The following is a 25,431-nucleotide window of genomic DNA, read 5'->3' on the forward strand; positions in this document are numbered from 1 at the left end:
ATTAATAGCATCTTGTTAATGTTACAATGCTCACTTTCATTTTTTCATGTTCCTTTACTGTACAGGTTAGAAGACAGTAAGTTCTTTATTGCGTTGTCTCTTTTTTGTTTCAGAATTTAAAAAGCCCATTTTTGATCAGATATAAAAACTTAAAGAGCATTTTGTCAGAAATCAAATATTTTATTGGACATCATACAAAAAATAGAAAGACAATTTACAAATTATTTACACGGATTTCAAAATGAAATCAATAAAAGCATCCCGTATCGATAACCAGTAAACCTTACACTCATATCAATGTAGTAAACAGGATCAATCCCATGTCTTGCTATATATAGGGATAATAAGCTGTGCCATAGTTTTGTTTTTTAACTGTTGTAATATTAGTACGACCGATAAAGCAGTACTGTATTTTGTGTGTTTACACAAAGTCCCGCTACAATAATTATAGACTTTTTCCATTAATTATAATGAATACATTATTTAGCATGTTTACAATACGAATTTGAATGCTTTTCAAATATGCAATAAATTTACTATGACTAAAGTAGTGATTTTTTTTTATGTTTGTTAATTTTATTGAATTAAAATGTCCACAACTTTGACCTAATTTAGTTTAAGATATCACTGTATTCAACCAGAAGTAAAAGTCTATAATTATTCCAGTGACACATCCATCCATGTGTGACTAAGACAGCAGCAGTGGTGCTAACAGACACCTGCTGTTTGTGGTGAGTGGTTTCTATTGAGTGGATTTGAGTGGTTCATGCATCTCAGTTCCTCCGAGGTGCACCCCGACCCCTGCCCCTGCCAGGCCCAGGCTGTGGCCCCCTGGCATTTCCAGGAGGCCCTCCTCTCGGCCCCGGGGCTCGGGTCACTGGCCCTCTGGGGTTCGGGGCAGCCAGTGACACCTCCTTTTGCAGATTGACACCTTTCCCTGCTGAACCCGGCTTCGTTTTGGTAGACTTGCTGCTCTTTTCAACTACAACATCTGAGAAGACCGATGTAGAGGAAAATAAGTAGTGAGGAAACGTGGATGGTTGACTGAAAATAAAGGAATATGAGAGTGTGGGATTTTACCAGGTGGGGGCTCCTCCTCGATCGGAGGCGGTATTAGAGACTTGTTTGGCAGCAGGTCCTCCAAGTCTTTCATCACTTCATTAGTGCTGTCCTTGTTGTTCCTGCGGTTCTTCTCCTCATCTCGAGCCTGAAGTGTCAACCAGTGAAATGCTCATTTGTTTGATTAAATCTTGAACAAAAACATTATTTATTTGAAAAGAAAAAAGGGAAAGGACGACAACACTCATACTGACCATTTGCATCTTCTTTTTAAGGTCCAAGTTTGCTTGTTGGTATCCCTTTGACACAGTGTTTAGGTAGTAGATGGCCAACCTGTTACACAGCAAAAATGTGTTACAAGAGAAAAAACAGCACAGCAGGTTAGATCTCAGTCAGGCTTCGAACACAGAGTGATAGACATTAATATCAGGTTTTGTGATTTGATTATAGATATTATTTTGGCATTTTTAAGCTAAATGAGTACACATTTTTCTATACTCTGCCAAAAAAGACAGACTTTGGTGCCCCTGTGTGGTTGTATCAGAGAAGACAGTGTGAGACAACAGTGTGTATAATCACCACTGTACCATCACTCGCTAATATTGACTGAATTTCCTACACATAGAAATTTATAAGAAAGTCCATTTTAATGGATCCAAATATGTTATCCAAATGCAGAAATCTTCTGACAATTTTCACATAAATAAATAAATAAATAAATACACACTTAAAAATACAAAAAAAAAAAAGTTTAAGTAACTGAAAAACTAATTATTTTTATTTAAACAGTATTTCACTAGATATTTAAGTTCTACTTACACCATGAGGAGGACCGCGGGCATGATGAGTCCAGGGTTGGTGGCATACGTGAAAATGTTGCCTATGAAAGCAGGTAGATCCTGTTCTATAGTCTCCATCACCACGTCGTACATCTTCTCCTGACCGCTGTGGGGGAAACAACGGGAAACTTTGTTGTAGCTAATCATTGGATAAAAAATTGCAACCAAATCACAGTTAAAGTGATTTGCACGCTCTGTTATATCTATTTACTGGACACCTAAAAAATAAAATAAAACTATCTGTGTTGCTGTTGTCTGCTAGTGCTAGGAAAATGTGAAAAAAGTGTGGTATGTTAATACTAACAACCCAAGACTAATAGTAATAGAAACATTAATAGTATGTTCACCCTGTTTAACTTTTAATGAACAGAAATGACCAAGTTAAACGTTAAAAATGAAAGTGTCACAAAAAAAAAAAAAACTTCCTCTAACTTCTAATAATTGGGACACTTTGCTTGCGAATAGAGACTGATGCTTCACACACAGAATAGTAAGTGATTAAAATACTTGTAAATAATACTAGTATTGATTCATATTTCACATTCATCATGTACCATTTCACTTCTGCTATCGCTATCTCCTACTGACCTGAACGGCCCACAGTCAAAGGACGGAGGCAGCGTCATGATGGTGTAGACAACAGGAAGGAGACTGAGGAACAGCACAAGCAGCAGCAGGCCCATGTAGAAGTTGTTGGACCGTGAGGCCTTGAAAACTCGCTCGTGTGGGACATTACAGGCCATCACTGCCCAGCACTGGTAGTACATGGAGGTCAGGAGACGCAGCACGTTCAGACCCACCAGACCTGGAGCATAAAATGCTCCCATCCTGAGGAAAACAGCAGATTTAGCCATATTATTATTATTATTTAATTTCCAACAGAAACTTGCTGAACATTCTAATTAATGATTCAAAGTCATTAGTTTGAGTTTTGTAACAGTTTGCCCCTGATACCAACAATCAAACGAGTTACATATCAGATTGGAAGAAGCAGCCACTATTGTGTTAATTAAAAGCGCACTGAAGAAAGACAACAAAGAAACACGAGCTGCATTTCACATTAGACAATCCCTGTTCATGTAGAAAAAATGGAAAACAAAATGAACATGCAGATAATTCACCATATCATTCCTTGATTGAAGACGAGCCCCAGCACATTTCCACTGATGTCAAACTCTCCATATGATGGCTGGAATTAACACAGCAGCATGATTAGCATGTCCACCTGAATTAGTAAACAGCAGGTCACTACACTTTACATTTGCTGCTCTCTCTCCGTGCCTCTCTCTCTCTCTGTAATTAAGTTCTCATTGCAGTGTCCTGTTTCGCTCAATGTTTGGGATCAGCTGTCTTGCCAGATGTCATCGTATAGTATCAGGTTGACTCGGCTCTAATACTGACTGCGCTGTGCTCACACAGTGTTCAATAATAGCTGAATCATGCAATTGTTATGCAATAATATAGACACTTAAACTGATACAAGCACTTGAAATTGACAACCAGTCACATGACAGCATAAACAAATGTATAGATAATGTGGCTTACAGCATAGGAAAAATGTGAAATGTTTTATTGGATAAGTAAAAACAAATGATTGACTCTTTATTATTTTTGTCTAAGAATGATGAAGATTACCAAACAAATGCATGTAATGAACACATTGTGACAAACTGAAACTCACAAATCCAGCCTCCAGGTCCCAGCACCAGCAGTAGTTGAGGAAACGGACAATGACAGCTCGCACAAAGTCACCGATCAGGATGGTCAAATAGCTCACCTGCACATCTGACACTATCAGCTTTACAAATTCCTGCACAGCAACAAAAAACAACAAACAAGTCAATAAATAAGGACAAATACAAGCTATGTAATCAAATCAGGCTCACTGGCGTCTTCTGTGTGTGGTAACACATGTTTTGTTTTGGGTTTATTTCCCTTTTTTTTCAACAATTTAATGGTAAGGAAATAATGAATAATACCACTACTGACTATTCCCACTCCAGTCTCCCAGCAGGGTCCTCTGACAATGTCGGCTGGGTGCACATCTGGCGGAGGCACATCTGTCGTGTTGTAGAAGGAGGAGTAGTTGGCGTAGTACTGACTCAAAGCCCATTCAGTGGCATTCTTGATTGACTTTTCTCTCTCCAACTGAAGAAGGGAAAAATATACCAAGGAATGATAAAGGCAAAGCAAGTCAAACTTGATTTAAAGGTCCCATATGGTGAAAATCTATTTTTATGGTGTTTTGTGGTTGTTCTAAGATGTGCAGGAAAAGCTGTTAATATGAAGACACGTGTTTCTGCAATTGCTCAAGTGCCCCTTTATTACTTTTATTTTTGATAGTAATGTCCCCACAACAATAGCAAAATTCTTAGCATTAGCATTTTGTGTGGGTTATGTGGCCAACTTTACCTTTAGCTGTGGCCACAGGTGAGTGTGGCCAGCGTGAACCTTATGAAAATTGTAACAGTGAGGGACGTTCAGAGATGGTGGAAACTTTAAGACTGATTTGAAAACAATTATCAAGGACTGTGTGGATTACTTTGTTTTCTTATTTAACACACCCTTAGCTTTTGCCAGTGTTTATATTTCTAATAAAGCTGTTTTCATCTAAATATTGAAATAGTGACTGAAACACAGCCTCTTAAGACTACATGTACAACAGCAGCTCATTGGTTTTCAGAGCAAAACAGTCCATTTAGAACAGGATTAAAAACATGTAGTTAAACAGTCATGGTGGGATGGACCATCCCTGCAGTATTTAGAGCTGAAAAAGGTAGGCCTCCTTGATCTAGCAGCTCTTAGTGAAGGCTTTTACTATGGAAATGTGTCGACTTACATAGGTAACAGTGAGCCCAAATACAGATAAATACATCTGCACCACAACAGGTCTGCATCAGTAACAAACACAAATAGAAACAATGAACATACCTTGGCAGTAACTTCGTCAAAGAGAGCAAACAGGAAGGTGTAAAGGTTTCCAAGGAAGAGGGCAAAAATTCGTCCCAACTGCCACTTAAGGGCAATACGAGGGTGATAATCTTCCAGCTCTGCGATGGTTTCAAACAGCGGAGGACAAACCAGTCCCAGCAGAGACATCACAAACTCCACCTGACACAATGGTCAAGAAAGATGACTTACTAATCTCATTTTTCACTCTCAGTTTTGAGTCTCAACTTTCCCAACTTAAAAAAATACTACAATGTTCAGCTCAAACCTGCCTCGTTCTTTTCAAACCACGAGAGATCGTCGTTATCCATCTCAGCAAACTCCTGAGAACGTTTTACCACAAAGTAGATGAGATACCCGCTGCCTCCAAGGCAGCACAGGATCATAAAGTTTGCAAGAACCCTGAGGAAACGTCGAAGATGGATGTTCTCGTCTTTCTGGTTCTCTTGTTCATCCACAATGGATTCCTGCAGTACAGATAAAAGATGCCATTAATGTCTCCTTAAGTTTTAGTCACAATTATCACATCTTAAAATGTTACATCCTGTAAGGAAAGTGAGATTAAAGAAAACCACCACAAGTGATTATTCTCAAGTGTTAAGTATTAGAACAGGATGCCTTTAACTTCAAGAAGTTCAGAGGGATTTCCTCAAATTAAAGTAAATTAAATTAAATTATAATTAAAATTAAAAAGTGAGTTTTTTTTCAGACTGAGACAAAGTTTTAACATGTTTATTTATAGCATCCTAGTTTCATGCATGACATGCTCAACTCTCGTCTTGCAAACACACACACACACAGACACACACACCTGCTAACCTTGAAGCTGGTAGTAATGGAGGCAAACTTATTGTCTGCAGTCTCAGGGTTTCCTATCAGATAGTCCCAGCTGGTGAACATCTTCCAGCTGAAGGTGAACTCCCCCTCATCTCCCCCGTCTCCTCCTTCATTTGCATTGCGAGCCATCCTGAAAGACAAACGGAAAGAAATGATGAAAAACAGCCATCAGCATCTGTATAATGTAAATGTGACCATCTGCTTTTGTGAGTCTCGCCTACGTTCTAATGACAACCATGAGGCTGTATCCAAAGATTCCAACACCCACAAGCAGGTACGACAGAGGGAGTCTGAACTGCAGCAGTCCAATGGTTCGGTCATTGTTGTAGTATCCATAGAACAAAAAGGAGTACTTGCAGTATCCCTGTTGATGATATGTAGAAAGGTATACAAATCCATACTTAGAGACATTTTACAAGTGCATTTTTATTTAGCAAGACTAAGAATAAGTTTAAGTATAAATGACATCTCAACATGTTAAATTCACAACTAAAACAAGACTAAGAACCATGCTAGTAGCTTTTTTGACACCTCCATGCTCAAATGCTGATGATAAGTATGCATAACTTTGAAGATTTGTGATTGGCAAAAGTTATAGACAAGAGTTTCTAAAGCCTCAAAACTGAATTAAGAGAAGCTGCAAAAGTCTTGTTTCCTCTCAGACCACTTAAATTACAATACTCTAAGAAGTAAATATGAAATTTTTGTCCAGTGACACACAAAAAATAGTGCCAACTCCAGATTGAAGCTATAGTTATGGTGTTGGTAGGGGAAAAGTCAAGGAATCGCCGATGTCTTTTGGATTTGCAATCTAGGAACCATTAAAGTCCGTACAACATTTCATTGCAAGGTATTTCAAAAGGGTTGTCAAGACATTCAGCTTGGACCAACATAATGGACTAATTACTAGAGCCATGCCACTAACATGGATACAAACACAAACATGAGTAATAAGTACAAAGCGTATCTACGTGTACAGATTTTCTAGTGCTGAGTGAGATATGACCAATAAACTGATCCTCACACCAAAGTCAAAGAGCACTGAGAAGTCCATGGCAGAGTCCTGTTCAGCTCTGGGCACAGTTTTCCTGGCAATGGAACCATATGGAAGACCCATAAGAACCTGAACACAGAGGAGAGGGTTGTAAGTGAGAAAGAAAGCAATTCACTTGATCAGGTATCACCTATAGCATGTACTGTGAGAAAGGCTATACCTCAGGCAGCACCACCAGGCCAAACATGAACCCAAACAGGACTAGATTCAGCCCATACATCCACCTCAGAAAAATAAAGTAGGATGCTACAGATGATCCAAAGTGACCTGTGATTAGGAAAATAGAGAAGCTGACTTAGGAATGTGGAGCAAGCTTATTAGAAACATTTAGGTTACATCATTGTGGTACCAACTTTCTACTTCCTTTATCTTCCTCTCCCAGGGTATACAGGCAGTTTTGAAATTCTCAAAGTCACGTTTGAACTTGATAAGTTTCTGGATGGGGAAAGTTTGAAAATGGTTATTTCAACACTATCATCCACATTATGAGTCAGTAAAGTGTCATCAAAGTTGCACAGTGAGCAGATTACCTTGGTCATCATGACTTTGTACGCATACAGCTTCCTGCCTTTTCCTTTCCCGAGAGCCCCTTCAAACTTTTCAACAAACTCCTGGGCTTCCCTGTTTGATCAATCAGAGAAAACATCGCCCAGTCAAATAAAGTGAGCGACAATCAATACAAAACCACAACCTGTCTAACCGATAAATGAATTATTCAGTGTGAACAGGATGTTCAAACTACAGCTCTGGAAGGATTTACTGATTGATGATACATTGCATACATTAATAGCATTGACATGTAGACTTGGCAAGCAGAAGGTCATTCAGCCGCAGCAACATGCATTAAACAGTGTCAGGCTCATGAAAAAGTTAATGCGGCTCTGCTATCGTGTTCTCTTTCCAGAAACTTGTCTGCACTGATCTGTACATCGAGTAACATACACATTAACCTCTCTTGCACACACACACACACACACACACACACACACACACACACACACACTAACCTACACAACTGCCTCATCCTTGGCAAGGCAGAGCCAACTGTTTAAAGTCTTCTCACGTTAAGGGAAGATGTCTAACAGGCTGAACTTGAGCCAGATTTTGTCTGCCTCTGTGTGTTTTCCTGAGATTTAAACACAGCTGCCCTCTTGTTGTGCATGTCACAGAGGGGAGAATATCAATAACTGAGTAAAACTGTGTATATCAGTAAACAAATATCTACCTGGACTTAATCATTTTAAAGGTTTTAAGACAGATTTTCTGTCAAGTGTTTTTTTCATGACACAACATCCTCAGATGTCTCTGTAAACATTTGTCTAAGAAATATCTATTTTGCATTCATCCAAAGCACTGTTCATGGTCTGTACAGCACAGCACTGGCAAAGAGAAGTATCAAACAGCTAAAGTAACATTGAATAAGTTTAATAATGAATAAGCAACATCACATGTACATGACATGCGTGATGATAGGCATTACGGGAAAAGATCATCAGAAAATAAAGACAAATGAGTAACAAGCAAAACATCAAACAAAATGAAAGACACATAAAGAATCAAATGCTGCAGCAACAACTAGAAATTACAGCAACCACAAACAAACAGGCAGAGGATGAGAGTTAAAATCGGCCATCGGTTGTTGTTGTTTTTACTTGAGAAGTACGAGCCTCCTCTTCATGCGCCAGGGTTTGTTCCTTAATGTGGCAATCAGTTTCTTCTTCTCCTCTACCTGTTCTTTCAGGGCGGCCATCTCTCCTTCCGACAGTGAATCTTCATCACCCTCAGAGGAGGAAGAAGAGCTGCTGAAGGGAAAAAGCTGTCACTTGCCATGATTCTGACAAGGTTGTACAGGAGCCGAATCTGACCGTGGGGAAGCAGCTGCAGCACATCAGAAAACCTCAGCGATTTAACAAGACAGACGGAAAACAGCAGCTCAAAGAATTTCAACTCCGATAAATGTTATTACATACAATATTGTGTATTTTTTCTATTACATAGCTATCTATTTGATCATTTTCAAATGTGTCCCACACTTTGGTTTTATAAAAACCAAGAACATTCTCATCAGCTGTATGTCATAATTAGACAGTGTTGTCATGTGAAGCCATTACCATAGACTTAATGTAAAAGATGGATGTAGCACCACAGCAGCATTGCCTGGACTAGTGTCTTGAAGTCTTGAATTTGTAATGTGGCCAATCTCGGTCTTTTGACATAAAGTGTCAAAAATGAGCACTAAATCCTACTGAGAAGCCAGTAGTAGTGGCTTGTAAGTCACTAGGTAGCAACTCACTAAAACACCATCTGCTTTATTGTCTAATTTACTCCAAATAGGACCACAATTTACCAAAAGAATGTCATTCCAAAGTGAAGGAGACTTAAAACTAGCAACAGAGACCGTAAACCCATGAGGAAAATGTTGACTGAGGTAATAAATCAAGTGAGAAGTAGGATCATTTTCTCATAGACTTTTATACATTCAGACTTCTTTTTGCAACCAGCAGAGTCGCCCCCTGCTGGCTGTTAGAAAGAAGGCAGGTTTAAGTCACTTCCACATTGGTTTCACTTTTTAGGTCCAGAAGCTACATTCATCTTTTATGCAGTCAGCAGTCATTGCACTAAGACTGCCAACACAGTAAACATTAGACTGTGTCTGCTAAACATTGTGTTAGCATGCTGACCTTTGTGGTTTAGCTCAAAGCACCAATGCGCCTCAAAGAGCAGCTCGCATGCGGCTGTAAACTCCGAGGGCCAAGATATACTAGAAAGGAGGTAGACTGTATGAGGTGTTGTCCAACCATGACTGAAAGTGATTTTGCCATGCTTGATATGTGCTTTCTTTCATAAAGAGAGCTAATAGTGAATTTCAAGCTTATCTTTACCTGAGGCAAGATTTGGTTGAGTAAAAAAGACACTGCTGACAAGCAAACCTGCCAAAATAGCTTATAGTGTGTTGACCTATTGTAGCACCAATTCTGATAAACTGAAGGGAGGCACTTTAAGTTTTTTGGGGGGTTCTACACAAACTATTCAAGCAGGTTTAAGAGTTGTGGTGTGGATTTAAAATTCAGCCCCTGCATAAAAAACATCTTTTCTGTCACTGGATAGTCACAACTTGTTGGGCAGTTTTTAAAATGCACACCCAGTGAAACAGAAGAGTGATGCAGTCATGCAGGATAATTTGTCCTGTTGTCTTCATTTAAAGGCAGCAGTAAATAATGGATGAGCAAACGAGATTACACCATGCATCACAGCAGCCAAACATCTCTTTCATTTAAATTAAATTAAATTAAATTCCTGTCTTTTTTGAAATGACATAGCCGTTCCTGACATCGGAAGGATTGTCATTGTTGCACCTGATCCAGTAAATTATTCCTGCACACTTGATTGCTGACATAGATGTAAGCCAAAGCAATTACTAGATGTTACTAAACTTTTTTTCCCTAAAAATCAGCCAGATATACTGTAAATATATGCCATATATTCAGGAAATTAAGTGTGCATTCTGTGTTGTAATAATACTTGTTTAATTTACATTCTCTTTTCTTTCATCTTCCTGAATATATGCCACATACAATGTCTTCATATCACCTGCCAGGAGTCTGCATAAGGAAAACCCGTACAGGTGTGTGGAGCATGCAGGTGGTTGAGAGACGTCTCTCATAGAATACTGCACCTGCTCAACTTCCCATTCTTCTTTTTCTTGTTCTTCTCACCACCTTTACTCTCCCTTTCTTTCCCTTTACCATTTCCCTTCTTCTCCTTATTCTGCTCCTCTTTCTCCTTTTTGGATGCCGCTCTCCCTCCTTTTTTTCTTTTGTCCCGGTCATCTTCACTCTCCTCTTCGCTCTCATCTTTAGCAGCTTTCCTCCTGGAGGCTTTTGATCCTTTGCTCTTCACACTCCGTCTGTCATCCTCGTCGTCTTCATCGTCGCTGTCTCGGGGCCTGGCCTTCTTCTTTCGTCCTCTTTTCCTCGGTGCCTCATCCTCGTCCTCATCATCTTCCTCATCATCACTGACCCGTTTGGCTCTACGTTGTGGTTTGGCCCTTCTGTTTTTAGCTCTCCTTCTGGCCTCATCTGAGACAAACGTGTACAGTTTTAGACAAATAATCCAAACTTACATGCAGCAACAACACAGTTTATATTCCTTGCTTATAGGAAATGCAAAAAAATAAGGGAAATAAATGAAATAAAAATGTGCTAAAGTGGTCTGAAATCATCCAGTAAAACAATTTAAAAATTAAGAGGAAAATTGAAGATTGAAAAACTAGCAGTAACTCAGAGTTTGTCCGTCACTCCATCACACTGTGAATGACTGTTAAGGTATAGACATCTCAGAAAACTCACCTTCACTTCCACTGTCCACCACAGCATCAACCTCCATCCCAACTGGAACATATGAACAACACACATTTACATTAAATAGCAGTACGTTGCTATGAGTTACTATATATATATATATTTAAAAGGTTGATATGAGTTCTCAGCATAACAGCATTAAACAAGTCATCTCACCATCTTCAACTCTAACCACAGAATCATTTTTCCTCTTTGGAGGCATTTCGTCTGAGTCCCTTTTAGTTAGTCAGTCCTTTCCTGCTCACTTCAGACTCTGCCTCATCTCCATCCATGAGGCACTCAGTGCAGGCAGCTATGAAGGAACAGTGTCAAAAAAGCCGGTATACATAACCACACACCACCACACACACACACACACACACACACACACAGAGGAACAGGTGTGCCTCTGTTTGGGCTGTTCAAAGACAGGGCTCCTTGACAACCGTCAAAGACACACAGTTCGTTAGATGCTAATCAGGAGCCTGGGAGAAAATAGAATCTATCAGACAATGGACATGTCAATCAAAATGTTAATTGATATTATATCGGCGTAACAGGAGGACATTTACATCCAGATGCTTTAATCCTCAAGTTTATTCGAATTAGAGAATCGGTTTAATCATTGTCGTATACAGTATCTAACCATACAAGGAAACTGCTTTGGCAACAAATAAAAAAATATACTAACTGTTATTTACTTACGACCCAGTAAGGAGACACCAGAGCAAATGCAGAAATAAAGGTCAGGCCACATTAAAATTGGATGAAAGCTTAAGTAAGCCTGAGTGAAAAGCGAAACAAGTCAATGTACACAATGTACACACTGTGCACAGTGTCCAGTGGAAGTACTGTGCAACTTGAACACATGAGTTACATCAGTCAGTCTGTAATTTCACTGCACACCTGTCTGCAACCATGCTTAATTTAAAGGACAAGTATATCTAGTCAGCATTCAAGTCTGTCTAAATCACTGCAGTCATTTCTCCTGTTCATAATGGCCAAAATGTGACAAATTGTTCTGTACAACAAATCCTTAATTAAAATATACAATACACAATAAGATTACAAATTTCAGTTTAAGTGACTATGAGGCAGCAGCAGTCCTTGATTGGTCAGATTAACTGAATATTTTCTTCTTAGTCTTTTCAAGTTGTTTTTTTTTGTTTGTTTTTTTTGCAAGAAATCCTATCGGGAAGCTCTGTACAAAGAGTCACTGTGGCTTTGGGGGGAAAAAAGTCCATTTTTGCCTTTGTTATAAGACAGAAAAAATCTGAATCTATCCTTTGAAAGAGTTTGTGACTACACAGAGGTTAATAAAAAAGAGATGAAAGTGAAGTCCAGACTCTTCACATATGATGCGCTCCCACCAGGAAGATGTGGCTACTAGCTGTGTCGTGGTTATGGTCAAATGTCAGATCTGACCTTTTAAAAAATGCAGGAGGAAACAGGAGAAGCTGCCTCTATGGAGCAAACACACTTCCGGGGGTTGTATTAACACTGGCTTGAAGGGTTGCACCTGAAAGACAAGCTAAGCCCTCAGGGTCGGAGCTTCTCATGTCCTCCTTGTCCAGCCCCCACCCTCCTCCTCGCTCCTCCTCCTGAGTCAGACCTTTCAGCACCACTCTCCGTCAGTCTTCATCCTTCCTTCTCACTACACTGTGCTTAGGCTCAGAGAAGGCCCGTGTGCATTTTATTCTCGAGATCCATTAACTAAAGAGGGTCTAGACTTCCACAACTTCACACCGAGGCTGAGTGCCAGCCATTGCTCTCAAAAGCAAAACTAGACACCATCCGTGCAGTCAAATCAGTGCTTGTAGCGCCGCAATGTCTCACTCCTCCCTTCATTACCGTTAGTGAATAAGAGATGCCCATCGCGGTACACTGAGATATCCGGTAATGTGCAACCTGTCATGGCTCAGTTTTCTGCCACATTGTACCAGCATGGAGGGCGAGTGGGATGGAGCCAAAACACAACTCCAGTAGGAGGGTGAAACAAGGGGCATAGAGGGCTGCTATTACCTGGGTACACAGAGAGGGAGGCAGATTATGACAGAGTCTCCAGTATACGGAGAAAATGGAGACTTTTTATTACTTATCAAAGTCACCTCAGTCTTCATTAAATAAATGTGATTGACATTAGTTGGCTTCTGATGAAAGAAAAAAGCATAAGGACTCCTTTCTTCGGATCTCACATAACTGCAGAATTAATACTTTATGCTTAACTGCCATGAATTGATCATGAGCATCAATGAAAGCAGATTTGACTGTAATTCAATGTCAGTGACATTGTGAGCTTGTTTACTTCTTGTCTTTAATGATTCAGGCACAACACTTATTCCGTAACCCCTAACACTTAAATCTAAAGAATTTCAATGAGTCAGTGCTTGTATAGAAAGACCTGTTAACGAGGTTTAACTAATGACAAAACACTGTCACTGCTAGATTTGACTGACAGGTGAGTCATATGAGAGGTTGAGTGACAGGAGCGCTCAGTGTCCAGTAAGTGCAGAGCACAATTAGCAGTCAGGGCACTTGATATGGCCATGCAGTTATCAGATGATACGAGTCGGGCTTCTCTGCTACGTGATGAGGGTCAAATCTGAATGTTTGGCACAGATTAGACTATTTCATTGTGGTCCCACACAAGGGAATAATCTGACATATTTTGTGTGTTTTTCAAGTTCAAAGGTCACTCTGTGAATCATATTTACTTCTATAGCTAAAAACAAACAAAAACAGGTTTGAGTTGAGTGTGTAAGTTCAGTCAGAAATGAGTGAGGATCCATTTAAGCTTGGCTAGCTGGGTTAAATGACCTCCATGTCTAATGAATTGTTTAATACTTTGGCCCAGTCACAGGTCTAAGGACCGCTGTGCTCGGTGTCTAAGAGGAAAACATGTCAGTGTTGTTTAAAATGAGTTTTGAATGGGACTGAATTAATTTATTCAGAAATGGGATGAAATCCGCATCTTGGACCGCTTCAAAATCAAAAAAGTTAGTATGGAATAATAAAAAAGTGAATGAATGTAAATGTTGTGTGTAAAATTGAAAAATTATGTTGTAAAAATAACTGTTTTGGAGTGATGAGTTGCTGTGAAATGACGAGATGAGGCCAAACAGAGCTCATATGAAGACCTCTCTACAGCATAAAGATGGAGACCAAGTTCACACCAAATTAATTTACAATTTGCTACAGAATTCATTTACTGATAAAGGGTTTTAAAAGACACTAGCACTGTATGAGAACTGTAAAGCAAGAAGAAAATGATACTCTTCTCTCATTAACATTTATTTGGTAAACAAAGGAACTTCTACTAAGTTGAAATGCTTACAGCGTATTTTTTGTCACAAGCATATGGTTTGATAAAAGAAAAAACATTTCAAAATGTGCATAAACTGCCATCAAATTGGCATTCTCATCACTTCATGTCACAGTGTACAGACGTCTAGACATCAGCTTCTCAGTTAAGTGCTCTGTGTTGATTCATGTGCTAGTATTCTGATTCCATTCACTCAGTGTCTCTGCAGGCTCGGCACCCTGCACATCCTGGGCTCACTTTGCCGAGAGAAACCAGGCAGGTATCCAGGAGCCCCGTGGTTGCCGTGGTGATAGGTCCTGGGGGCAGGGGCCCTGGATGCCGGCAGCTGTCTGTCTCCAGCTGTGGGAGGAGGATGGTGTCCATTTTTACCATGATTCAGCCTTTGACTGCTGCTGAAATCTTCTTCCTCATCCGCTAGAGAAAGAGATAGAAGTCAGAGAAATGGACCTTTCAGTTATTCCTTATTAAATTAACAAAATCTGACCCTTCATATTCTGAATATTTTCTTAGTTACAACCCTTGAAGTACACAGGGTTGGGTTGAAATTTTGCACAAGTTTTTGAGCATTTTTGATAATTTCTTAATTACATTTTACATTGAAACCATAAGTTTATACATACACTGTATAAAAAGACATAAAACCGTTTTTATCTTGATGTCTGACTTAAAATCAGACTAAATGTGTTCTGTTTTAGGTCAGTTACGATGACCAAAGTGATTTTCTATTTGTTAAATGCCAGAATAATGAGAGAGAATTTTTTAGAGAATTTTTTAACCGCTTTCTTTCAAGTCAGAAGTTTACATACACTAAGATTACTATGCCTTCAAACTATTTGGGAAAGCCCAGATGATGATGCCATGGCTTTGGAAGATTTTGATACGTTAATTGACAACATTTGAGTTAATTGGAGGCACACCTGTGGATGTAATTTAAGGCACACCTCAAACACACTGCTTCCTTTTGTGACAACATGAGAAAATCTAAAGAAATCAGCCAAGATATCAGGAAGAGAACTGTAGACCTCCACAAGTCTGGTTCATCCTTGGGTACAATTTCCAAAAATAAAAATAAAAAATTAATTAAACAAAAAATCAGTAAAGCTTCTATACCACCATCGAAGCTTTACTGATTTTTTGTTTAATTAATTTTTTATTTTTATTTTTTTTAATCCAGTGGATTATTTTAAAAAATACTGGTTCCACATCAAAGGTATCAGTGCTCATTTCTATTACTCTGTATCATAGATTTTAAACTAGTGCATGACATCACATGATTTTTATTTTTTTTTTTTCATTCAATTTCAAAGTTTCACCCTCTTGGTCTTGTAATGATGCGTTGTTGTTCTTTTGTTGCTCTGCAGTCTGTGATGCTGTTTTTCTGGCCTCCTCTAGATCCATCTGCGCCTTCAGTGCCGCTCGTTTGTTCTTCCTCTTGTTTTCCTCATTTTGCTTCAAAAGAGACACACATCCTATTATTAAGTTCACTGAGAGCACATAAGTTAAAAATGTACCATCACTTTGTAAATTACTTTTATCTGTTTTTACTTCTCACCACTATTTCAGTGACTAGTGGTGACCAGAGTGGTTTTTGGACTGATATGCTGTGCTGCTCTCTGCTGGAGTGATTAGATCAATACAAGTACTGTGGCAACCACCACAGTGGCCTCAGGTGGTCTGTCTGTGCACCTGCACAATGTTTGAGAGCTTCGCAGCTGCCATGTTGAGAATGTCCATCCATCCATTATCTATCCATCCATCCATCCATTATCTATACACCGCTTAATCCTCGTTAGGGTCACGGGGGGGCTGGAGCCTATCCCAGCTGACTCAGGGCGAAGGCAGGGGACACCCTGGACAGGTCACCAGTCTATCACAGGGCTACACGTAGAGACAGACAACCAAGCACACTCACATTCACACCTACGGACAATTTCGAATCCCCAATTAACCTCAACATGTTTTTGGACTGTGTGGGAGGAAGCTGGAGAACCCAGAGAGAACCCACGCTGCACGGGGAGAACATGCAAACTTCACGCAGAAAGATCCCAGTGTCCCCACCGGGACGTGAACCTTCTAGCTGCGAAGCAACAGTGCTACTAACTGTGCCACCTTGCAGCCCCTGTTGAGAATGTTTGCGGTTAAAATTGTGAATAGTTCTGGTCACATAGTTCGTTGAACAAAATTTTCTCAACTTTCTCAACTCATCATTGAGCTGCGAATATCATTCATGGGGACATTTCCAAGTGTAAGAACATATTCAAAGGCACAGAAGCATGCAAGCAGTAGATGACAGGTTACCGTTTGTAGTTTTTTCTTCAGCTCCACATTAGCTTCTCTGTAGCTTTTGGATGTAGACTGCAAGTAATAAATGGCCAATCTGAAAGAGAAGATAGCAGATGAGCATCAAAGAACCTAAAACATTACCACAAAATAATGCAAGATGTATTCGTGCACAACATTTTGTACTTTCAGACAGTCTGCTGTTGACTCACACCATAAGCAATATGAAGGGCAGGACCAGCCCAGGATTAGAGGCGTAGCTGAACACTTTACTAAACCAGGCAGGGAAGTCAGACTCCAACGTCTCATGGATCACATCAAACATGCGGTTCTTGCCACTGTGAAGAGGAGGGTAAAAGTGAGAGAAAGAAACCCAGGTCATTATATTTTAAAGCCAGATGTTCAAAATTGTCATCACCTCTGTTACTGCTCTTTTCCCCACTAACAAACACATTCCACTATGTGCAATAACCACTACCACCTCATCTTTGTGTATATAGTCTTCTTAAAATAAAAAATAAAAAAAACCTCTTCTGTATAAAATGGTTTTTTGTCTTGCAAAATTTACACTGTGTGTTTTCTGTTTATGTTTCTTTCCTACAGTTTGCACTGGGTGTTCCCAATTATTCTTGCACTGACTGCACACTTTTTTTGGAGCTGTTGTAACGGTGAACTTTCCCCACTGTAGGATCAATAAAGTTATCTTTATCTTTATCTTTATTACCTGAAAGGTCCACAGTCAAAGGAGGGAGGGATGGTGACGATGGTGTAGATGGCAGGCAGAGTGGACAGGAAGAGGATGACCAGCAACATGGCCATGTAGAAGTTGTTGGAGCCAGAGGCCTTGAAGACCCTCTCCTGCGGCACATTGCAGCACATCACGGCCCAGCACTGCAGGTACATGGACACGTGGAGCCGGAGGACGTTCAGGGCAGGCAGGCAGGGCGCATAGAAAGCTCCCATCCTGGAGGAACAGATCAGACAAAACGCTGAGTGAAGGACAGATGCAAAGCTTTTCATTAATACCAGAGCTGCTAGTTGAAAATAAAACACAAAAATAAAAAAATTACAGTATGTGTTTATTTACCATATCATTCCTTGATTGAAGATCAGGCCCAGGACGTTCCCACTGACATCAAACTCAGAGTAGGATGGCTTTTACAAATGACACAATATAGACAACTATAACTCTGCTGTGTCACCTTCAAAGGTGAAATTAGAATTATCCTCAGGAAAAAGGTGTGCGAGTAAAAAGTTGACTCACAAATCCGGCCTCAAGGTCCCAACACCAGCAGTAGTTGAGGAAACGAACGAGCACAGCTCTCAGGAAATCACCAATCAGCAGCGTGATGTAGGTTGTCATAGTGTCAGATATGATCAGCCGGACAAACTCCTGCAAAGCATGACGCAGTCGCATGTTGTTACATACAGCATTTGACATGATGTATTTACTGCCGTGAATACTTTGAAGGAAAAAGAGTTCAAAAGACAAAATGATTATACATGTCTCAATATTGAACATTCAAGTGAAGGAGGATTTATCAAAATTATTGTATGACATTGTTCAAACATAGATAGATAGTGATTTTTTTTTTTTTAAATTTAAATCCTAAATTACCTGTATCTCTTTTGCTTTTAATGTTATTATGTGCTTTGTTTTGTTTTGTTTTTTAAATATTGCAATAATGTTAAATTGCAGGACATCACAGAGCAGTAATAACAAACCTGTTAACAATTTATAGACTATTAAAGAACCTCAAGAAAAGTCACATGAGTTTCTTATAATTGTGCATTTTGATTTACCTTTTCACAGTTAACTCTGCCTTTTACAGCTATCTGATGTAAAGCAAGAGAAATGTCCTGAGGTTTAAAAAAAAAAACTTTATTATGCACTTATTACCAGTTACTGATGCTGTTTGCAGCCATTTGATTTAAAGTTAGAAAAACTGCGTTGTGAAACATAAACAAATTTTAGAAAATGTCATGGTAAAATATATTGTGTAGTATTTTTTTTTTAATGACCTAACATAAACTCTGTAAAAAGCCTGATCTATGGTAATATTAATGCAATAAGGTCTTTTTAAAAAAAATCTCTGATTACAGTACTTTTTTGTATTAGCTGTTCATTTATATGAATATATATTTATATTTATATATTCATATTGGTGACTTTTGGTATCCAGGATTTCATGCTGCAGCAACAACTACATCACACAGTTACATAATAGTGCACACACACACACACACACTGACCTGCCCCACCATGGTCTCCCAGCAGGGCCCTCTAGGCACATCAGCAGGGTGGATGGTGATGGAGGGAGCAGTGCTGTTTTCTGATACCGTGCCATTGTAAAGACTGACTTCCCACATGGTTATGTTAAACTTTATTATCTTTTCCTCTTCCCTCTGAGATAGACACACTTTAGATTAATATGTTTTATTTAAACAATTTCACAAAGCTGCAGGCGTGGGCTCTCACTTTAAGATTGATCTCATCCATGAGCGCAATGATGAAGGTGTAGAGGTTCCCCAAGAAAAGGGCAAAGATGCGCCCCAGCTGCCACTGCAGGGCGACACGAGGGTGGTAGTTCTCCAGGGCGCTGATGACGTCAAACAGCATGGGGCAGAACATCCCCAGTAATGACATGACCATGTTCACCTGAGAAATGCACAGGTATTAGACTCAAGAAAAGCTACTATAATTATATGTAAAGACACAACAGGACTACAAAGAATTTCCGTAGTGTGTAGCCTGTTTTTACCCCGTATGTAATAATACAGTTGGCAGCAAAATTATCTCTGCTTCTTGGGATACATTTAAACTGTGTGGTAAACAGTAAACTAAGTGGCACTGTAGATTTAGGTCTCATAGCAGTAGTTGAGTTCACCTCATGATCATTCACCTGCTAAAAATCTGCCATCCTACAATATTTCAAGTTTATTATTGAAACTGGGCAAACTACCCAGAGATAAGTGTTGGTGTAGTGATTTTTTTGCAATGTATCTAACCATTTGACATCTAATTCTTTGTATTTGAGTAATGTAGGTGGGTCTTACGTGTTTTGTTAGGTTACTTTCATTATTTACTGCAATAGTGTCTCAAACCTGCACTAAACACTAAATCTGAGCATTGTTTCTATATGTAATGGGTTCATATTGAAGAAGAAAAACATGAAACATATCAAAAACTTTCACTACATTATTCTTTCACAAAATAATTCATAAAGGATACTAAGAAGTATTTTTTAAAAATGTGGTTCCTGATAAAATAAATCTCATTACCGACTCAGCTTCCTGTTTTGTACCACAACCAAGAGAAAATTTTCATTTTCTGACTTCTCATAGCAGGAAAAACTAGTGTAAATAGAGACTTTAAAATTTACTGCATATCATTTAGGGGAGCTAGTTTCAGGATTTCAGGGTTCTTCTATTGCAATTGTCATTCAACACACTGTTTGTCAAATAAAATGAATACTGTACTTCCTTACACAATGTTCAGTTTTGGTTTTCCTAGAAGCCAAACCAACACTGAGCATGTGCAATAACAGGGAGCTAGAAAATTTAAATGTAATAGGCCTTTATCATCCATCCATTATCTATACACCGCTTAATCCTCTCGAGGGTCGCAGGGGGCTGGAGTCTATCCCAGCCAACTCAGGGTGAAGGCAGGGGACACCCTGGACAGGTCACCAGTCTATCACAGGGCTACACTTAGAGACAGACAACCAAGCACACTCACGTTCACACCTAGAGACAATTTTAGAATCACCAATTAACCTCAACATGTTTTTGGACTGTGTGGGAGGAACCCACGCTGCACAGGGAGAACATGCAAACTCCACACAGAAAGATCCCAGGTATCCTTACACAAACTGGGGATCTTCTAGCTGCGAGGCAACCACTGAGCCACCTTGCAGCCTAGGCCTAAACCAGCATTAATAATAAATGATGAGCTTTTAGCTACTGTGAAAACACTGAAAATGAAAAAGGATTACAGGGCAAATTCTAAAAACCATGTGTGATAATTTTGAACCATATATCATGCAATTTTGTATAATAAAACAACTCAGGAAGTCTTTCTTGCTGCCAAAAATGATTCATACACTTCTTTGTTATATTTGTCTTTCTCTCTTTTCTACCTCATTCCTTTCCCACCAGGTATGATTCTCCAGGCCATCGAGGGCAAACTTCTGAGAGCGCCGCACTACAAAGTAGATGAGGTATCCGCTTCCTGCTAAGCAGCACAAGACCAAGAAGTTGGCCAGCACCCGCAGGAAACGAGTCAGGTGGATGTTGTCATCCTTGTGGCTCTCTTGCTCCTCTAAGATTGCCTCCTGCAGAGGTAGAAGATGGGAAATACAGTATATAAATGTGATATACTGTGTCGCATCAAAATTACATCTGGAACAGTCAGAAGCTCTGACCTTGAAGCTGGTGGTGATGGAGGCAAACTTGTTGTCTGCCGTTTCAGGGTTTCCTATCAGGTAGTCCCAGCTGGTGAACATTTTCCAGCTGAAATTGAAGCTGTTGTCATCTCCAACCCCTGATTCATTTGCGTTACGGGCCATCCTTAAATCAGACATAGTCACACACTCAGCGTAGCTTAAAGAGGTTTATTAATTGTGCAGAGGCATTTTAAACTTACGTTCTTATGACCACCATATAGCTATAGGCCACTGTTCCCACACCAACCAGGAAGTACGACAGAGGCATGCGGAACTTGAGCCAGCCAATGGCTCGCTGGTTGTTGTAGAAACCATAGAAGAGGACTGAATACTGTGCGTAACCCTGTGGACACAAGTTTAGGTCTTTTTTCAAAAACTGCCAAAACCAAGCAAGATCAAATGTTTTTTTTTTACAGTAAATCATATAAGCATGATGTTGAATACATGTAGTAGACTCACCCCAAAGTCCCACAGGACAGCAAAGTCCATGGCACTGGCCTCCTCACCTCTGGGGACAGTCTTTCTTGGCATGCTTCCATAGGGTCGCCCCATTAATGCCTGTTGGCAAAAACCAGGGGAAAAGGGAAAGCCTCATTAGAAGAAAAAAAAAACTCCAAAGTATTTAAATTGATGATGAAAAATGGTGGTATACCTCTGGCACCATAACAAGGCCAAAGGTGAGACCAAACAATATCATATTGATGCCATACATCCACCTCAGGAAGATGAAGTATGAGGCAACCGAGGAGCCAAAATGACCTGAGGGCCAGAGGGAATAAATACGAGGATTGTTATTACTCAAATATAATGGTTGTGACATACAGTCAAGATAACTAGAGTTTTAAAAAAAATAAAACTATGAGGGGGAAGTATGTCAGAAAAAAAAGATAAAGCCTACTTTCAATCTCCTTTATTTTCATTTCCCATGGGATGCAGGCAGTTTTGAAGTTTTCAAAGTCCCGTTGGAACTTCATCCATTTCTAATACCATGAATTTTAAAAATTAATCATATATTCATTGAGATTATTTATATGATTATATGAATACGTGAAAGTCCTTGCCTTGGTCATCATGACCTTGTACGCATACAGCTTCCTGCCTTTTCCTTTCCCCAAAGCTCCCTCATATTTCTCCACAAACTCCTGAGACTCCCTATAAGAAAGCAGATGTTTGGTTAAAGTATGGTCTAGTGACGCCTTGAATTAAAGCTGAGAAGCAAATTTTAATGTTATCAGCACCGTAAGGTGACAAGCTTCTTTTTCATTGGAAAGGGTTTCCCCCTCAGACCCTGGATCAGTTTCTTTCTGTCATCCACGGCCTCCTTCAGCTTCTCCAGCTCCTCCGGTGTCAGATTCTCTGGCCTCACCTCTTCATCCTTGTTGTCCTCTTCTTCATTGTCTTCTTCTTCACTCGTCTCCTGCTCTGAACTGAGGCATGTAAGAGTGTTGTTTTAGTATCTTTCTTATGTGCATGACACAATAATTTTTCTAGAAAAATATAGTCAAGATAAAATAATTTACCTTGTTTCAACTACCTTCTTGTGCTTTTTCTTCTTCTTCTTCCCCTCACGTTCTTTCTCCTTTACCATATGTTTACCTCCATCCTCTTTCTTCTCCTCTTTTTTGGCACTCCCATGTTTCTTTTTCCGCTTTTCATTTCTTTCATCTTCTTCTACCTCTGCTCTTTTCCTTGTTTTTTCATTTTTTATATTCTTCTTTGTTTTTGCCACCTTGCCACCTGTTGTTTGGACCTGCTCCTCCGCCTCATCCTTCTCTCTTCCTTTTGCTTCTTGATCATTCTTTGCTCTTTTTCTTTTGCCCCTTTCTCTTCTCTCAGGCCTGGTCTGTACTTCATCTTCGCCTTCTTCTGCTCTATGTGCTTCCTTTCTCCTCCTCTTTTCCCTCTTCCTTTTCTCTCTGTCGCCATCTCTTCTTTTTCCTCTGTGTCGCTCCCTCTCGTGTCCCTCTTCTGAAGCCAAAACATCTTCGTCCTCTGCAATAAAAATATAGATGCTGTGCTGTTTTTATTATCGACTCTCATTCACATCATTGACACCTTGACCTTGATACTTTCTTTCTGCGGATTATAAATCCACCCAGTTATCTCACACATCTTATAGTGTTGTGGAGTTTTTTTACTCTGTCACTGACATATTTTAGGTTTGATGATCCTGTGACAACTGGGGGAGAAAAGATATGGTGGCAGCAGAGATGAGAAAACTGAGTGACTGAGCAAAAACAAACTGCTCCTACAAAATAAAGTAATAAAAGCCCAAAATAAATCGGGAATTTTCCGTCTCTTTAGTCACTTATTTAGGAAAAATCTTTTATGCTTGTCATACCCAGAGAAATGGCCCAAAGAAATGGAACCTTTAGTGATTCATGTAATAACAAAAGAGCCACTCACCTGCCAAATCCAGTCCAACGTCAACTATGAGAGAGAAACAATTTCACTGTAAAAATGAAAAAGTTGAGAAAATACAGTGCCTTGTTGTTTTATGTTATCACAACTTCTAATTAATTTTTAGCTCGGTTTTTTCTTCTTTTTATTTTTGTTAATTTTCATGAATATATAGCTTTTTCTCTAAACATCCGTTCATCTTAACTTTCAAATTGGATCAATTCTTGCTGGGCATTTAGTCAAGACAATTTAACCTGAAAGACCAAACTCATAATTTGAATCACTACACAGTTTATGTTGGCCTGGCATAAAACTGACACTGACTGTCAAATCAGAAAAGAAAAGGTTATAGTATACAGTGCAGCAAAATCTGACTTAAAATGCCTTAAAGGAAGACCCTGGCTGGGTTACCTGACACAGCTTCATCTTTGTCTTTAAATGCTGAAAATATTTTCTTACTGATTTGTGCTTCTGATAAAGAAGATAAGATGACATTTTAATGTTGTAGCTACATGAGTAGTATTATGTAATTCTTCTGAAATTTGCTGTGATATGAAACATTTTTTCTTTTATTGTGTAGTGTTTTTCTGATAAAGTATCACCTGTATAATTCCTCTACAGCCTAACCGACCTCTTCCTCCTCAGATGACCTCGGCTCTATAAATCTATAAATCATTTTTTCTTCCTTCAATACCACGCTGACCCCTTTCACTGGTATTAAGCTCCCTTATTGTGTACCTAGAACTATTATACTGCAGTAAAGGGGGATAAAGAGGAAAACAAAGAGGACCACTGACAGATATTTATGTAGTCGGCCTTTTGATGTGTGTCCTTAGTGTAACCGGAGTGGCCGGCACACGGGTCATTACGGCCGGGTGCAGCACAGGGGCACAAAAGACACAAACAATGGCCTAATGAAGGGAGACGGGGTGACTAAGCCCACAAGGACGGGGGAGACAGCCAAGGGCCAGAGGCCAACTCCCAAATATGCAGCAGAGTGAGTTGGGGGCCAGAACATACTGCGCAAATGTGCTTGCAGTGGTCAAAAGCTGGTGTTTGAATTTGATTTTATTGATCAAAACAAGTAATCATGTGTAAATAGCTGTACTGTTTACTTGTCCTCATATTACTGAACATAAGGCTCAATAAATATGGATGTTTTGTCCAAAAATAGCTTCCAGTCAATTGTCACAACAACATCACAGAGAACAGAGGGCCTTGCTTCATTTAAGTAATCAGCAATATGAAATTATTTTTCTAAATAAGCCTGTTGTCATTAAAAAAAAAAAAAAAAATTAACTGCAGACTAGATAAATCTATCAGACTTTATCACCACAGAGAGATAAAAGTTTGAACAATGAACATCCTGTTGTGAAAATACTGCTCCATCATGTAATGAGAAAAGCCGTTCAGTCATGAGAATATAAACATGATCTTACTGTCATTCTCAGAGGTGATCAGACTGTCTCGAGGCATCTTCCTCTCATGGTCCTGTGTCTCCGAGAACAGTCGCCCAGCGTCCAGAGTTCATGTGAGCTGGAAACGAATGAAGCCGCAGTGTTTCAGTGGTCTCGCTCTCCTTCTGCATCTAAGGTGTGGATGCAGTTCATCCAAGTGCATGTAATACTTGTGTGCTTTGAGGGGCTGGTACATGATGAGCAACTCGCATGAGAAGTTCACTTTTTCCTCGCCACCCATCGACCCGAAACAGGGACAATGATAGCATGGAAACCCTAGAGCCACGCAATTTCACTAGTGATCAATTATTCAGAACAGTTATGACTGCCTTTATGTGGTGGTGTTTGTGAATGTTTATGGGTGTGTGTGTGTGTGCACACTTCTAAGTGTGTGTGCGGAGAGACAAAAAATAAAAAACAGGAGGGTTTTGAGAGTAGCAGGCCAAAGT

General features: G+C 39.6%; 2 protein-coding genes across 2 annotated transcripts; both read right to left on the bottom strand.

The window, feature by feature from the left end:
- Positions 1-773: 773 nt before the first annotated feature.
- On the bottom strand, positions 774-11,301 carry tmc2b (transmembrane channel-like 2b). Its single transcript, XM_008280850.1, has 20 exons — positions 11,256-11,301; positions 11,088-11,129; positions 10,415-10,817; positions 8,391-8,537; positions 7,269-7,359; positions 7,092-7,173; positions 6,899-7,005; positions 6,709-6,807; positions 5,906-6,048; positions 5,667-5,814; positions 5,120-5,314; positions 4,830-5,009; positions 3,888-4,046; positions 3,580-3,708; positions 3,020-3,087; positions 2,487-2,726; positions 1,879-2,004; positions 1,314-1,392; positions 1,081-1,207; positions 774-991 (listed from the first exon to the last, which is right to left on the bottom strand). The coding sequence occupies exons 1-20, from the start codon at positions 11,299-11,301 to the stop codon at positions 774-776; spliced, it is 2,829 nt and encodes a 942-aa protein (XP_008279072.1).
- A 3,140-nt stretch (positions 11,302-14,441) lies between these two features.
- On the bottom strand, positions 14,442-25,035 carry tmc1 (transmembrane channel-like 1). The gene is made up of 20 exons (XM_008280825.1): positions 24,965-25,035; positions 23,532-23,555; positions 22,876-23,117; positions 22,364-22,464; positions 22,187-22,277; positions 22,024-22,105; positions 21,778-21,884; positions 21,585-21,683; positions 21,326-21,468; positions 21,105-21,249; positions 20,820-21,014; positions 19,160-19,339; positions 18,934-19,086; positions 17,945-18,073; positions 17,768-17,835; positions 17,405-17,644; positions 16,893-17,018; positions 16,699-16,777; positions 15,714-15,849; positions 14,442-14,814 (listed from the first exon to the last, which is right to left on the bottom strand). The coding sequence occupies exons 1-20, from the start codon at positions 24,999-25,001 to the stop codon at positions 14,594-14,596; spliced, it is 2,598 nt and encodes an 865-aa protein (XP_008279047.1). The 5' UTR covers positions 25,002-25,035; the 3' UTR covers positions 14,442-14,593.
- Between the last annotated feature and the right edge of the window lie 396 nt (positions 25,036-25,431).

The sequence above is a fragment of the Stegastes partitus genome, unplaced genomic scaffold (assembly GCF_000690725.1).
Source record: "Stegastes partitus isolate 25-593 unplaced genomic scaffold, Stegastes_partitus-1.0.2 Scaffold211, whole genome shotgun sequence".
Taxonomy (NCBI): Eukaryota; Metazoa; Chordata; class Actinopteri; family Pomacentridae; genus Stegastes; species Stegastes partitus.